This window comes from Mirounga angustirostris, unplaced genomic scaffold, assembly GCF_029215605.1.
Source record: "Mirounga angustirostris isolate CCGP_5_RB_7025 unplaced genomic scaffold, mMirAng1.0.hap1 SCAF_13, whole genome shotgun sequence".
Lineage (NCBI taxonomy): Eukaryota > Metazoa > Chordata > Mammalia > Carnivora > Phocidae > Mirounga > Mirounga angustirostris.
In genome coordinates, this window is record NW_026991721.1 from 89,276,272 (window position 1) to 89,292,009 (window position 15,738).

At 47.8% G+C, this 15,738-nt stretch overlaps 1 protein-coding gene across 13 annotated transcripts in view; it reads right to left on the bottom strand.

The window, feature by feature from the left end:
* Positions 1–15,738, bottom strand: part of PKNOX2 (PBX/knotted 1 homeobox 2) — a 308,095-nt gene that overhangs the window by 26,986 nt on the left and 265,371 nt on the right. For all 13 annotated transcript variants that reach the window (XM_054512208.2, XM_064577276.1, XM_064577273.1 and 10 more), the window contains one exon: positions 8,062–8,250. In XM_054512208.2, coding sequence (XP_054368183.1) covers positions 8,062–8,250 — 189 coding nt within the window. The remainder of the gene's footprint in view (positions 1–8,061; positions 8,251–15,738) is intronic.

Sequence of the window (15,738 nt, forward strand, 5' to 3'; positions counted from 1 at the left end):
GGAACCAGGGGCTCAGAGCTGGTTATCTAGCTCAAGAACTCTGCCTTGTCCCACCAGGAATGGCCGTGGCGTCCCCAAGCCTCTGAAAACTGCTGGAAGCCTGGCTTCCCTGGTGGAGCCATCCCACCAAACTGGGGTGTGTGTGGGCTCCTACTTTCTAGTAGTAAGATTTGCTTTCCCAGTAGGACAAGGTCCTAAAGCTGAAAACTTCCCTAGAGTTTCCTGGGAATGACATCTCCGGGCCTGGACCAAGGGACCCAGGACTTGGATGGAAACCCACAAGCTGGGCTCCACAGGCCTCCCCAGACGCTGTCCCACTGACGATCCTTGTGTGCTGTTTTTCTGAGACACAGAGAGGCAGAGAGCCTCTCTGAAGTGGGCAGAGCAAGGTAGGGGAGCAGCTTTAGAACGGCTGAGAGCTCGCACCTCCTAAACCCCGTGGACCAGCTGCAAAGCCTTCACTGCCTCGCGCCATCGGCCATGGTGGTCACTGGGTGAGTTTTACTCCAAATCTCATTTTGGAACAACAATAACAAAAAAGATGATTTGTTCAGAAGGAAGGCCTTCCTAAGGACAAGTGAAAGGTTCTGGGATCGCGCTTGGAAGCGGAGGGTGCTCGGGTGGGGGGTGTGTGCCACGAAGGAACGGACTATGGCTATGAGCTCTGACCTCATGGTCTGATGTCAGCCCGGGAGGAGCCGGCTCAGTCCCTGGAGCCACCAGTCTTCACTGGTAATCGGGACAGGGCTTCTGTTGCCCAGGGAAATGAATTTCCACCAAAGGAAGAAATTCCCGGAATAAACTGATGGGAGGAAGAAAGGAAGGAGTGAAGGCGAAGATGGATAGAAAAATTTTCCTTTAAGTTATTTTGAAATAGCCGGAATGTTTATTTTACTAGGATGCCTGTGGAACAAGGGACATGAACTAGATGACACTGCAACGGTCCTTCCGACTGACGATTTTAGAAAAACCAATGCCATTCCCTAGGATCTATTGTGTGTGTGTGTGGGGGGGGGGTTGGTAAGCAGGTGGGGGGGGTAGGAGTTGGTTGGGGCCCCGCTGTCTGCCATCCACCTCCAGGCCACTAGGGGTCTCTGCTGATCCACCAGCACAGATTGCTCTCCCCCAAACCTCCCCAAGCCTCCCGGGAGGACAGGTCTGTGGGCTAACTGGCCTGGGCTGATGGGTGGGGACTTTGTCTGGGGTGTCTCACTTCTGCTGGAAAGCTTGGTCCGGACTCATCCTGGGCATGCCCGTGGCCCATGCTCTTGACTCCTTCAGTGCTTCCTAGTGGCCTGATATACTGGACATAAAGCATAATGGTTCTCTTTCTTATGCATGTGTCTTCTTTCCCTAGCTTTGGTTGCAGATATTTTGAGGGAAAGAGTGTTCTTTCTTTGAATTCCCCTAAAATGCCTACCACAGCGTTGGGTGCATGATAGATGCTCAATAAACGCATGGCCTGACTGGGCTTTAGCCCTGGGATAGCGTGCGTGCGTGTGTGTGTGTGTGTGTGTGTGTGTCTTACATGGGTGGGGAGGTTGCCCCTGTCCCCAGATGCGCTGTTCCTGGCAGTGTCCCTCCATTCTGGCAGGGCCAGAGTCCTGTCTTTGGCTGGGAAAAGCTGGGCTCCCAAACTCAGGGAATCCAACACATGTAAACAAGCCACCTAATCCTGTTGCTGTTCCGCTCCTGCTGGGGACTTTAGTCTCAAGGGAAAGGCACTTCTGGCCCGTGGGGACAAGGGGCAGCTACCACTCCTAAGGAACATTCCTTCTGGGAAGGAGAGAACTGCTCAGGTTTCACTGGCCTGGCAGGAGGGGCGGTCCTCATGGTGTCCTGGCCCCCCGAGCTGGAGGGCTGGGGGCTAGGATGGTGGAAGGGACAGCTTTGATGGCTGTGGTGAGAATGAGGCAGGGTAGCTCCCGGAACTCTACTTCCTGTCGCTGCGGTCTAGGGGTGCCCCCTTTCCATCTCAGTGGTGATCTTGCAGGATAGATCACCTCTCCCTCCTCCCACCAGCCTTAAAACTCCCTGGTCAAATCCAAGTGGATGCTTGGCCACTGGGCAGAACTTCCAGGGGGTGACTGAGGTGACTGTCCCCCACCTCCTTGACCTCCTGCTAATCTAGAGAATGCAAACTCCCTGTAGGTCAGTAGGCAAGTCCACCTGCCCCAGGTAGGGGTGTAATCACTGGCCGCTTCCTGTTTTTTTTAGAGAGTTAGCAGAGCTATAGAGTTCTATCTGCTCTGCCAAGCCCCACATCTCAGAGTTGGGTTCACTCTGTGCCTTTCTTCTCCCAATTAGCAAGTCTAAAGTCTTGCTTCCCATCAACGGGTTTCTGGGTTTCTTCCTCTCTAGTCTCCAAATCGCTGCTCAGGGTTAAGGGAGTCACCCCTCCCCACCCAGGGCCCAGGACCCCTGGTTCTTCCTATGTGTCACACAAAAAAACCCAAAGACTTATTATAATAAGTAGAACATAGACTCCAGAGTGACCTATCTCAGTCTCTGCTGCTTACTTGAGCCAGTGTCTGAACTTCTCTGAGCTTCTCTTTCCTGGGGGAGAAAATCATGTGCCCCTTGCAGCCTTGTTGTGAGGACTAAATAAGGTAATATGTGTAAAGCACCCAATAGATACGGTGTTTGAGATGTAGAGGAGGTTCGGGAAATGTTGACGGTCTCCCCGCTCCCTGCCAGTTCTTCCTGGAGCAGCCCTGGAGGCTTTCCAGCCTCACCTACAGGGAGTTTGCATTCTCTAGATTAGCAGGAGGTCAAGGGGGTGGGGGACAGTCACCTCAGTCACCCCCTGGAAGTTCTGCCCAGTGGCCAAGCATCCACTTGGATTTGACCAGGGAGTTTTAAGGCTGGTGGGAGGAGGGGGAGGTGATCGATCCTGCAAGATCACCACTGAGATGGAAAGGGGGCACCCCTAGACCGCAGCGACAGGAAGTAGAGTTCCGGGAGCTACCCTGCCTCATTCTCACCACAGCCATCAAAGCTGTCCCTTCCGCCATCCTAGCCCCCAGCCCTCCAGCTCGGGGGGCCAGGACACCATGAGGACCGCCCCTCCTGCCAGGCCAGTGAAACCTGAGCAGTTCTCTCCTTCCCAGAAGGAATGTTCCTTAGGAGTGGCACAGTTCTTCCTGGAGCAGCCCTGGGGGGGCTACTCAATTAATTTGCCTCTGACATGTTTCCAACCCTTACACCATCACCTACGTTCCCCATTACATCTCCCATCTTTGGTGATTGGCCATCCTTTCCAGCCTCAAAGCATAACTCCTCCAACTTGGTTGCAAGATAGTCCCTTGTTACATCTGGAGGTCAGAGATCCTGTCATATCCACTTTGAGGTCCCTGGAACTCAGCAGGCTCAGTTGTGCTTGAACAGATTCACGGGCCGGAATGAATGACCCCTCATCTTTACCAACTCCTTCTCTCCAGGGATTCTGAAAGGCTGTCTCTGTTCCTTACCTTCTCCCAGGCTTCTCTCTACCCCAGGAGCACTCACTTTGGGAGCTCCCAGATAGCCTACCACCCCCTCCCCCTCTCCCCTCTCCCCTCGGAAGTCCTCCCAAGGCCAGAGAACCTGCAACTTCTCCAATCACAATGGGCAAAATCCTCCTGCTGGCCTATCTAATCCATGCTGAGGTTTGCTCACTCTGTCTCCAGGCAGGAACAGACTGTGGCCATGAGAGTGTGCAGGCCTTCTCTGGGGGGAGGGGGAAGGGGGCTGAGCAGTGACGGGGGTAACCCGAAGCCACACATGTGGTTTGTTCAATGCAGACCGCTGTCTCTGGCTGCTCCTTTCCTGCCTGCCTCAGTGTTCCCTCGACCCGGAGCCTTCTATTGGTTCACATAACTTACTTAGATCCTCAGGTGTGACTCACAGCTCCCTCACACTGAGATTGGGAGCTCCTTTTGGATAATTCACTCATGCTCTCATAGGACCTAGCACGGTGCAATGCCCCCCAAATGCTTGGTGACTGAGAACTTCGGCTCAGTCCGATTTGCCCTGTGATAGGGCCCCGGCTTAGATCCAGCCCCAATGAAGAAAGAGGGGGGAGTCTCAAGTCAAATTAATACTTGAGCAAGGCGGGAGTTAGGTTCTCTCTAGTTGGTTTATGCCCTCTAGGAAAGGCCAGTAGAAGCCTGTCCAACAGAAGTCAGAGTCTAGAGTGAGCCTCCTTACCGAGGAGGCTGCCCTTGCAAGAAGCCTGGGCTCAGAGGTGTGAGGAAGCTTGGATATCTTCAGGTGCAGGCGGAGCAGGATGGCTTCCTGGGGACGTGGGAAAAACTAGCTGTGGCCCAATTCCTTGGGAACCCTGGTTCAGCTCTGGGGCTTGGTGGAAGTCGTTTCCCTTACTCCCTACCCCCCTGCCACCCTCAAGAGAGAGCTCACATTCAGAAAGGGAAGGCCAAGCAGGGAAGGTGCCCAACTGCCATAGAGCTGAATGGGGACACAGTATGGCATCTGGGGCGGGTGGGGGTGGGGTGGGGACACCAATTTGAATAAAAAAAATGTCTCCCACTTTGCAACACAAGACCAAATGATTAGCACCCGGGGAAAAACATGAGCCAGCGGTTTGCAACAAAGCTGGCGGGCGCCTGGAATGTTGATCCTGAGGATCCTGTTCCAGAGGGGAGACACCCCTCCCTGGGCCCGGCTGGTGCTCAGTGCGGCTATTTCAGGCTGGGGGGATTAAGGTTGAACCATGACGAATGTGAACCATTGTGTGTGTGTGCGCGCGCGTGCACACACACCCCCCCACGGGCACACCCCCGACACACACACACACACACACACACATGCCCCAGACACTCTTTTTCTCTCTTCTCTCCCATACTGGCCCCCATGCCCTGATCCCCAGGCCAGCCTCCTGCACCCAAAGTCTCTTGGCAGCTGAGGCCTCTCCTTCCCCAGGAAGGCCCAGCCAGCCCCGCACCCCCCAGCTCAGGGAGAGTGACAGGAGCCTGCCCTGGGAATGTGGACAGCACGTGGTGTGTCCTACGCACCCTCCCTCCTCCACACACCTGGCTTCGCACTGACCCGGAACCTGCCCAGCCTGTCCCTTCATCCCCCAGCCCTCAGCTGCTGCCATTCCTTGTCTCTCTCTTTTCCACCTGGGGTCTTCTCAGCCTCACTTCCCTTCCCTCTGCGGCCCTTCTCCTCCAGACCTTCATCCTTCCTCTGCCTCCCTCGAGTTGTCTTTCTTTGCTTTATCTTTCTTCTGATTTCTCCTTCCCTCCTTTGGCTTCCTCTGGCCTCCCTTGATCTGTGTCCATCTGTCTCCTTGTCTTACTTCTTTACACAGATATTTACTGGCCGTCCACGCATCAGACCTTGGGTTAGCCTCCACCAGGCATGGGTTATAATTGTATATAAAATACTGTCTGTACTCAAAACACGTCTGTTATCTAGGAGAAGAGAATAACACTTATACCAGCGACTCTGAGATAAAGTGACATAGGATATTTATATATAAGTGGCCCCCAGTGTTCCAGCACTTAGTTGGGAGAAAGAAAAGGCCTTTCTGGATGGGGCTTCAGAGAGGCCTCCAGGGGAGAGCAGCCTTGTTACTGTCCTTGGGAAGAGGCCGGGTTTGGTCCTGCAGAGCTGTGAAAGTGTCATCCGAGCAGACAGGCATGGGAGAATGTGGACCTGGGAGCACCTTGACTATCAGGCGAAAGGATGAGAAAACTCGGAGGACAATCAGAGCTTTTGAACAGGAGAAGGACATGAACAGAGTCTTAGGACCATAAGTCCAGCAGCAGAAGCTGAAGAGGCATGTGTAGGTGTGTTTGTGTTTGTGGTGTGCGTGTGTGTGTGTGCGTGTGTGCATGTGTGTGTGTGTGTGTGTGTGTGTGTGTGTGTAGGGCTGAGGGCTAGCCAGAGAGGACAGGCATGGCAGGTTAGGAATCCATGGCAGGAGCGTGTGTCTGATTATCTCATTTACCCACTGAAGTCTGAACCTAGTAGGTGGCGGCAAGGCAGAGGCAATGAAAGGGACAAGTTTGAGAAATTCCAAATAGGAACACCTTGCCAAGTGTCTTGTCTTCTTTTTCGAGCTTGTCTTTGTTTTTGCCCGATCGTCTGAGTTCCTCTTTCTAAGCAGATCAGAAGCCTTTCTGCGGTGGCCACCCCAGGGCCAGCTTGGCTGTCAGGCAGAGATCTGATATTTACAATGACGGGAATCAAAGTTCTCTCCTCTTTCCTCAAAGCTCAGAGGCCCCGAAGGCTGGGATCTCCCAGGAGGACTGACTTTTGCAGGCAGCGACTCCACGCCCTGGCTCACCCAGAGCCCGTGTTATCCTTCTCTGCCAACCCCGCGTCCCCAGTGGCCCTGCCTGCAGCAGACTGCCTTGTCTGCCCCAGGACCCCAACCTGGAGGGGGCCGCTGTGGCTGCTAAGCCCTCTGGCCCTCCACTCCTCCCCCACTACCCTGGTACAGCTCCAGTGTCAGCCCTCGAGGTAGACTTGGAGAGCCCAGGAGGGGAAATCCAGAGCCTCTCCAAGGACCTGATTATTTCCAAAGACTTGTGCTAATTTTCTGATATGATCCTCACATCTCTGTGAGGCACTAAATCCTCATTACTTTTCCTGACCGATGCATTCTAATTAGATCAACACTTAAAAAAAATTCACAATAGCCACAGGATGGCTTTCCATCTCATTAACTCCTCACTTATTATTTTCATGAAAATTACTGATAAAAATGTGCATCTCCATTTGCTGAGGCCTCACAGCCTCCTCAGCTCCTATCTTGCATCTCTCCCGTCACCGGGCTGCACAGCGTCGCCATGGTAACCCACAATAATAGAAACTAATAAATTACAAACGAGATGCTCGTTGAGCAATTATTGTCCTCTTTTATGCAAGTTTCTTGCTAATTTTGATCATAAGGGAAAGTACAATAAGACTCTGAAGGAATGAGTCTATTTCAAGAGTATTAGCAAGCAGAAGCCTGGGCGGCTGTTTTTAGATCTGTAATAAAGTGAGTTGGTGATTTCAAGCAATGGGAAGAGGAAATAAACTTCTTGCCTCATGTCCCATGCAGTACTCACTGTTGAGTCCCAAAGAGATCCCTTTGGATTTGTGCAAGGTGGGGCTGGCCTTCTAGAAGGCCCCCTGACCCTTCCCCTGCCTCTACAACCTGGAGGGATGGATGAAGTGTGCTGGTCCCTAAAGCTTAGAGATAAAAATGGCATCACCTTTCTTAGGCACTTTTTCCAGCACCCATCATTCTTAGAAAGTTTATCCTTTTCCCCAAGCCTGATTGTCTCATGAGAAGAGGTTACTGTAAGCCTCCTGGGGCCCTCCCTGTGTCTGTCCCAGACTCAGGAACTCAGTGGGAGGGAAGAAAGTGGTGAGCTGTGGCTTATGTAGATGTCGGTGAGCTTGATGGAAAGGTATCACCAGGCAGCTTTCTAAATAGCTCCGTAGGGTTTGGGGAAAATATTCCGCCCTGGAGACAACAGCCCATTCTCATCCAGAACACATAGTTGCCATTTCTACGTTCCCCAGTTCCCCGGATGAAGGTGGGGGTGACTCTTGGGAGGAGGGTGACTGGAGGTGACATCCACAGTGGCCCTGAACCTTAGGAAGGCAGATGAGCCAGGGTAGGGTGAGCAACTGGAAGAAACTGATGCGGGAGAAGCAGTCGCATGGGAAGCTGTCCTCATCTATGAGGTGGGCAGGATTCAGGGAAGGACCAAACCCTCCTTCTCAAGAACACAGAGAGCTCAGCAAGCCCTCTCGAGAAGTGTTCGGGGCTAAGAGGTCGGGGTCCATTCCCGGCTCTGCCCCTGCCTCATCTCAACACTTACGTGCATATCTTAGGATATCTTGGGCCAGGAAGCCAGGAATCACTTTGGTCATTTTCTAAGGAATAGCCATGCCCCAGTATGGTGAGTTCTGGTGCTGCCTGATGAACAGGAGTGGATCAGAGGAGGGCCCTCATGCTAAAAGTATACAGTGAGTCTAAGCTACTTTCCTAGGCCACCAGGGGACCCTCAGACATTCCTACACCTGGCTTAGGAGATAGGACCCAGCCTTGTGTGTTACCTGTGAGTGAAGATTTATGGAGGGCTGATTGGGGGAGTAGGGTCCCCCGAGGTCATTCCTGAGCAAGTTATCGCTGTGCATCTTGGTTTTGAGGCAGGTGATGTACCGGTTACAAAAGTCCTTGCAGAGTTCATTGACTTTCTCCAATTCCAGCAGGTGAATTCTCAGGACCTGGATTGCCTTCACCATCTGAGGAGAGGAAGGGGAGGTGAGCCCAGGTGTTCGTATCACACTCCTCCTGCCACCTTGACCTCCTAAGCCCCAAGCCCACCGGGGGGAGAAGCCCATGCCCTGCCTTAGGCATAAGCTTTCTCATCCACTGGATTTAAATTTAAATCCTATTATTTCATATGTATCCTCCTTAAATTCTAGTTATGGTTTGCATGCTTTTAGCCCACTGTTAACACAACCACTCTAGAGTAAATGGTATTTGGAGAACCATCGAGCTAAAAGCCAGGTCTCTGGCCCTGACCCTGCCAGTCTTATCTGGGGGACATCGGGCAACTGGTCTGCATCTTGTTGTCAGAAAAGTGGGGATAATTATGCTCTCCTTAACAACCTTCTAGGTTTGTGGAAAGGATTGTAGAGGTAACGTAGAAGCTGCAAAGTGTGGAGCACTGAGCAGACACGAGGAAGACGGAGATCGGAGCTCTTGTGGGCGCCTCCAGAAGTCAGGGACTGTCTACGTTCTTAAGCATGTATTCTGAGGGCAGGTCACCTTGCAGATGCCCCATTGATACTTGCTGACTGACGGGATCATCCCGCATGACTTAGCTGGGCTCTGAACACCGAGCTGTCCTGTGCCCTTTGGATTGTTGGACGTGACTGTCCCTCTTCAGATGGACACTCCCCACCCTTCATGGCAAGAGGCTAGTTCTCAATTGGAGCTTTTCTCTTTATCATGGTTATTATTAGAACAAGACAATTGCTACCGGCGGTTTGGAAGTCAAGGAGGAAAATAAATGCCCTTGACCCAATCATCTTAAAAGAACGATGATTTTTTTTTTTGTCTTTTCCACAGGCATCTATTTTAACATTGCTTTAGTCACTTTGTGCTTACAACTTTGTTTCCTGTTTTCCCCTTAGTTTACCAAATGTATTTTTCTATACAGTAGCACCATCTTCTCTATTGTCACTTCCAGCCTGCGAGCTTCTAGAAGAGAGAGAGGGTGTCTGATTTGCTCACCATGTTATCCTTGGCACCAACACTCTGGGCACTGAATAAATATTTGTTGAATGGGTAAAAATTATTCAGTAAATATATTTTTAATTGTTGCCTATTATTTCATGTGTGTCCTCCTTAACCAATCCCTCATTGTTGGGCATTTAGGCTATTTCTAATTTTTCAATTTTATAAAAAATGTTACAGTGACTGTTTTCCAAGCTTCCTGCTTTGAGTCATGTGTCTGCATTATTTCCTCAGGGTGCATTCCCAGAAGTGACAGGAGAAAAAGCTATGGACATTCTTTTGGCTCATGATAAATACTGCCAAATTGCTTTTCAAAAAAGGTTGTTCAAATGATGCTGGAGCACTCAGACATCCACAAGGAAAAAAAGCAAACCTTGCTTTAAGTCTTATATAAAAATTAACTCAATTGGACCAAAGACCTAAATGTAAGATATAAAACTATAAAACTTTTAGAACAAAAATGCAGGAGAAAATCACGAGTTCCTAAGAGTGGGCAAAGAGGTCCACACAAGCTTGACTCAGAAAAGGAAAAACTGATAAATTAGAACTCATCAATATTTAAAATGTTTGCTCTTCAGAAGAACCTGTGAAAAAGATGAGAAGGCAAACTATAGACTGGAAGTAAATACTTGCAAACCATATATCTGACAAAGGAATTCTTTCTAGAATATATAAAGAGCTCTCAGAACTAAACAGTAAAATAGCAAGCAATCCAATTAGAACAGGGGAAAAAGACAACATCGGACATTTCACTGAAGAAGATACACAGATGGCAAGTAAGCACATGAGAAGATACTCATTTTCCTTAGCCACCAGGGAAATGCAAATTAAAACCACAACTAGATATCACTTACACATCTATCAGAATGGTTAAAATGAAAAATAGTGATAACACATCACTCGTACATTACTGGGGGATATGAAAAATTGTTCACCCACTCTGGAAAACAGTATAACAGGTTTTTTTAAAGCAAAACTACATAATTGCTTACCATACACCCTGCAATTGTACTCTTGGGCATTTATCCCAGGGAAATAAAATATATGTTCACACAAAAACAGTATGTGAATGTTCAAAGCAGCCTTATTTCTAACAGCCCCAAACCGGAAACAACCAAAATATACTTCACCAGGTGAGTGGGTAAAGACACTGTGGTACGTCCATGTCATGGACGACTACTTAGCAACAAAAAGGAACAAACTGTTGATACACTCAACAACTTGGATGGATTTCAAAGGAATAATTATGCTGAGGAAAAAAAAGCCAATCTCAAAAGGTTACATACTGTATGATGCCATTTATCTAACATTCTTGAAATGACAACATTATGGAGATGAAGAACAGATTGGTGGTGGCCCAGGGGTGCAGAGGGAGGAACTGTTCTGTCTCTCAACTGTCAGAGTTTACATGAATCTATATCTGTGATAAAATGGCACAAAACTAAACACACACACGAGTGCATGTAAAATGGCGTCATCTGAGTAAGATTGGTGGATTGCATCATTGTCGATTTCCTGGTTGTGAAACTGTATGCATTATGCAAGAGGGGAATCAGAACTCCTTTGTATTAGTTCCTAGAACTCTGTGTGAATCTATAATTACATTGAAATGAAAAAAAAAAGAAAAGGTAGGGCTTGTTGCCCTTTGAGACCCACTGATGTCGACATCAGCAGTATACAGGGTCCCTGTTTAATCCTACCCTCCTAACTGCTGGCTAGCATCTTGATGCCTAGGAAACAAGGCAGGGAATCTCTCCCAGAGAATTCTGACAGTTGGGCATGAGCAGAGCGGTGTGGCTGGACACCAGTGCCATGCTCCTCTCTGAGCTTCACTGGCATTTCTAGTGGGGAACGATTGAGTAGTCCCTGGGTTAGCTTTTGGATTGCCTGATGGGCAGGAACAGTGCTTAACTAATTAAGGACTCTTGGAATACTGACACTAAGTGTCACTCAAAGATAGAGATGAACAATTTTGTGTCTTCATGCAGGGCTCAATCCAAGGGTCTTATCCTAAGGGAGTGCTCCTTCCATGGGGCTGAGACCAAAAGAGACTGTGCTCTACCAGGCAAAGAAGAGAATTGTGACTTTAGAATGGTTTATTTGGTACTGAAGGAACATTTGCTCTCAATTTTCTACTTGACTTTGGTCATGGATATCTTGGTTTCTGTCTTTCAGAATAATCAGCACCATACAAAGCATTTAATAAATGCTCACTGATTGCTTGATAACAATCCCCAAACATGTCTTATTCTTACTATGTCTCAGGCACTGTGTTAAACTTTCCACATGCCTTACCTTATTTATACCCCACAACCACCTCTGCAAGGAGGCACCATGATTGCCCATATTTTACAGTTGAAGAAAATGAAGCCCAGAGATATTAAGTTTCACTTGTTTAGAGTCACATGGCTGACAAGCGATAACACTAGGCTATGAAGCCCCATGGCCTATGTTGTTCCCAAGACAGGCTCTTGAGATTTGTGTAGATGGAGAAAAGCAGTTTGAAGGGTGCATGATTTGGGGGGGGGCGTGGCTCAGTGATGGGAAGCATAGGGTTCTAGGAAGACCAAATAGCTTTGGGGACATTAAAGTTTAGGATTTCCAGAGCCCTCCCTGGTAACCTTCTCTCATTCGGCTGCTCTGGTTTCTCATCTCTCATTCCTGGCCTCGCCCACAGGAGTCAGAATACCTCGCCAATGTAGGTGTCTGCCTCCTCCGGGGTAAAAGGAGAGGATTGGACTGTCAGGTGCTTTCCATTTTCTGATTCCCTGAATGTTATCAGGACTTGTGCCCTCGGTTCACTGAGGGGCCTGGGAGGGGCCCTGGGAGATGATCTGGGCTGGCATCTAGGTGAGTGGATGGTCCAAACTCTCTTAAGATACATGGCTGCTCTCTTCTGAGGCTCTCCCAGCCAGAACCTTCACTTCAGACTGTCTCTATTTCTCTCAGCCTGCTGATGGAGAAGTTCTTCCTTATATGTACAAAATCTCTCCTTCCTGAATATGAAGCGCTTACCCAGCCTTCTGCAGGCACCAAGAACACCTAGTGCCTCCATCAATATAACCTCCCTTAATTTGTTGTTATCCATTCAACACAAATATGGAGTCTCACTCTATGCCATACATGGGACAAGGCATCTGACTTGAATAAATTATCCAACTGGCTTTGTCTCCTCCAGACAAAACATCCTAATTCCTTAAACCTTTTCCTTTTCCCTTTCTGCCTCCCTCCCTCCCTCCCTCCCTTCCTTCTTTCCTCCCTTTCTTATTTCTTTCCTTCCTTCCTTCTTTCCACCCTGTCTCCCTCTCTCCCTCCCTCCCTTTCTTCCTTCCTTCCTTCCACCCTCTTATTTCTTTCCTTCCTTCCTTCCACCCTGTCTACCTCTCTCCCTCCCTTTCTTCCTTCCTTCCTTCCACCCTCTCTCCCTCCCTCCCTTCCTTCCTTCCCTTCTTCCATTTCTTCTTTCCTTTGGTCTCTGAGCTTTCCTTTACTGTACCATTCTTCTTTTTTAATCAAAATTTCATTTACTCATTTGGTTAATTTAAATCTACATACATGCATCCACCACACAGAAAGGTGTATATATCTATTCATTTATTTTAAAAACATAGCCAATAAATACTTATTATTAAAAAAGAACCAGAAAGTACAAACAGAGAAGATAAAATACAAAGTAAAATCTACTCAGAATGGTTTTGTTCAAATAAAATACACAGGGAGCTTACACCAGATCTGGTGCCCAGTGGCCAAAAGTGGACCTACTTTTTGGTCTAACAAAGCACAGTTGAAGGATGACTTTTGTATGGGATAATAGGCTTGGTTTAAAGATTTAAGAAGGTAGAGTAAATCATAATGGTATTCCGAGGCAATGAATATGGAGGACCTATTCAATATTACAGAAAGAGATGGGCCGTACCATTAGTGGGGGTGGCTATTAGGCAGAGTAGCAAGTCTGTGAGGGATGTTGTCAGACAACCTGAATCCAGGCCTACTGTTTACAAAATTAGGTGTTACTGGGCCAAGTCCATGACTTCTGTGAGCCTCAACTTCCTCATTTGGAAAATGGGGATAATGATCATCCCTTGCTTGCAAGAGTTGATGAGGCTAAAGGCGATAATGATGTGAAATATCTTAGAAACCACAGGGAAGCAAATGGGTACAATTTTTAAACCTCTTTTAATAATTTCTAATATCCTGTTGGCTTTTCTATTGCTATTCCATATTCAGTGAGTAGAAAAAGAAGCATTCCCAGTGTTTTTCCTCCTGTATTTATGTTTAGTAAATCATTCTCTATCCTACGCGTTTGCAATTTCGGGTTTTTGCTTCTAAATCAGAATAAAACTCTGATTTATTAAACTATTTTTCTAAGTGATCAATGTCATATAAAAAGTTATTTCAAATCTTCTAGAGCAATAACAATTCCATTTAATTTAATATCATCATCAAACGTGATGAATGTGTTCTCAATCTTTTCCCCCAAGTCTTGCTTCACCTCCAGCTTCTCTCTCTCCCTTGTACTTTCAAAATAAAGAAACAGTCCCTTTCTTCTGAGAAGTATCCTTCAAAAAAAGCAAAACAAGATGCGACCTTACATTTTAGCCTCACACCACTGCACACTAGCCCCTCACCGGTCCCGGGAGAGTACACAGGACTGGGGCTTCTAGCTGGCTATGAAGTCGCATGGTGTGATGTCCCCAATCTATTATTTCCTGCCTGCTGATTTTGGACAAGCAGTTTTACTTTATCTGTAAAATTTAGGATAATAATACCTACCCGGTAGAGTGGGTATGAAAATTGAATAAGACAAAGTATGCAAAAGTTCTGGGCACACAGTAGCTATTTGATAAATGTCCATTCTTTATGCCAACCCTCTCCCCCACCCCACTACCACCAAGTTCCTTTCTAAAAAGTGGCCTCCTGTAGGATTGTGGCTTCTGCCCTTGATGGTCATAAATCCTTGCCTTCCAAAACACTTATATATGTATATATACACACCACTTTGTGATTTGCAACATGCTTTTCTCATCATTATCTCATTTGAGTCTCACAACCACAGAGACACAGGGGCAATATGTTCAGGTAACCTAAATCCCGCGCGGCAGTTAGGGAGGCACCCTTTCCGTGGAGGGCAGGCTCTTTTCACCCTCTCCTCCCTCTGCAAGTTGGGAAGCTGGAACTACTCTCCCTCACTTACAGACAAAAGAGTTTCTAAACTCGCATTCCTTAAAGTGCTCAGATATTTCCTGCGGGTCATTAGGGCAGCCAAAGCTAAAATCAAATCAGGAATTGTTCCTGACCCACCAGCTGGATCTGAGCAGTTGGAAGTGCGGGGTCCCTGGAACAAGGAATGGGACGTGGGAAAAAGGTGAAGACCAGGGATGGGAGAACTGCCAGACGACTGGGGATAAAATGATGATGGAAGCCATCATGCATGACAAGTTCAATGACTTTTAAGTCAATAACATGGTGCTTCGCCTCCAATGTCCTCAGAATTTGGAGAAGCAAGTGGTTTAGAGGGAAGAGGTGGGCTTTGGGAGTTAGACCCACTTGGTGCAAATCCCAGCTCTGTAACGTATTGGTGGTAGGACTCTCACTCCTTGATTTTCTCCTGTGTAAAATGGGGATGACAAAGACTACCTCATGGGGCTGTCATGAGAATTGCACAGAGAAGCATGCTCGAGAACGATGGGTTTTGGAGGCTGAGTCTTGGGTCTTCCATCCAGTGAGAAATTCTGAACAATTTACTTAATCTCTGCACTTTACTTTCCCCATTTTTCCTGTAAAATGGGATAATAGTAGTGAGTCCCTCAGCGTTGTACTGAGGATTAGATGAGATGCATCTAGAAAGAACTAAAAACAAGAGCTGGTACACAGAAAGCCCTAGGAGACCAGTGGCTATAGGTCAGCACGGCGGCTAAGAGTGTGGGTGCCGGAGTTCCAGACTGCGCAGTATCTGACTCGCACCCCTGCCTCGGACTAGCTGTGCGATCTTGAACCTCAGTGATTTCACCTTGCGCCTCGATCTCCTCATTTTAAAATGGGGATAATAAGCGCGGTGAATTGCGCAAGACTGTTGAATCTCAGATCTGTACCTCTGAAACAATGCAATATATGTAAAGAAAAAAAAAAGAAGAAGAAGACAGCAGGAGGGGAAGAATGAAGGGGGAGGAATCGGAGGGGGAGACGAACCATGGGAGATGATGGACTCTGAAAAACAAACTGGGGGTTCTAGAGGGGAGGGGGGTGGGAGGATGGGTTAGCCTGGTGGTGGGTATTGAGGAGGGCACATTCTGCATGGAGCACTGGGTGTTGTGCACAAACGATGAATCATGGAACACTACATCTAAAACTAATGATGTAATGTACGGTGATTAACATAACAGTAAAAAATTTAAAAAAATGTTTAAAACAAAAAAAATGGGGATAATAATACACATAATACGCACATAACTTGTGGGTTTGAAGAGAGGATTAAATAAGATAATATT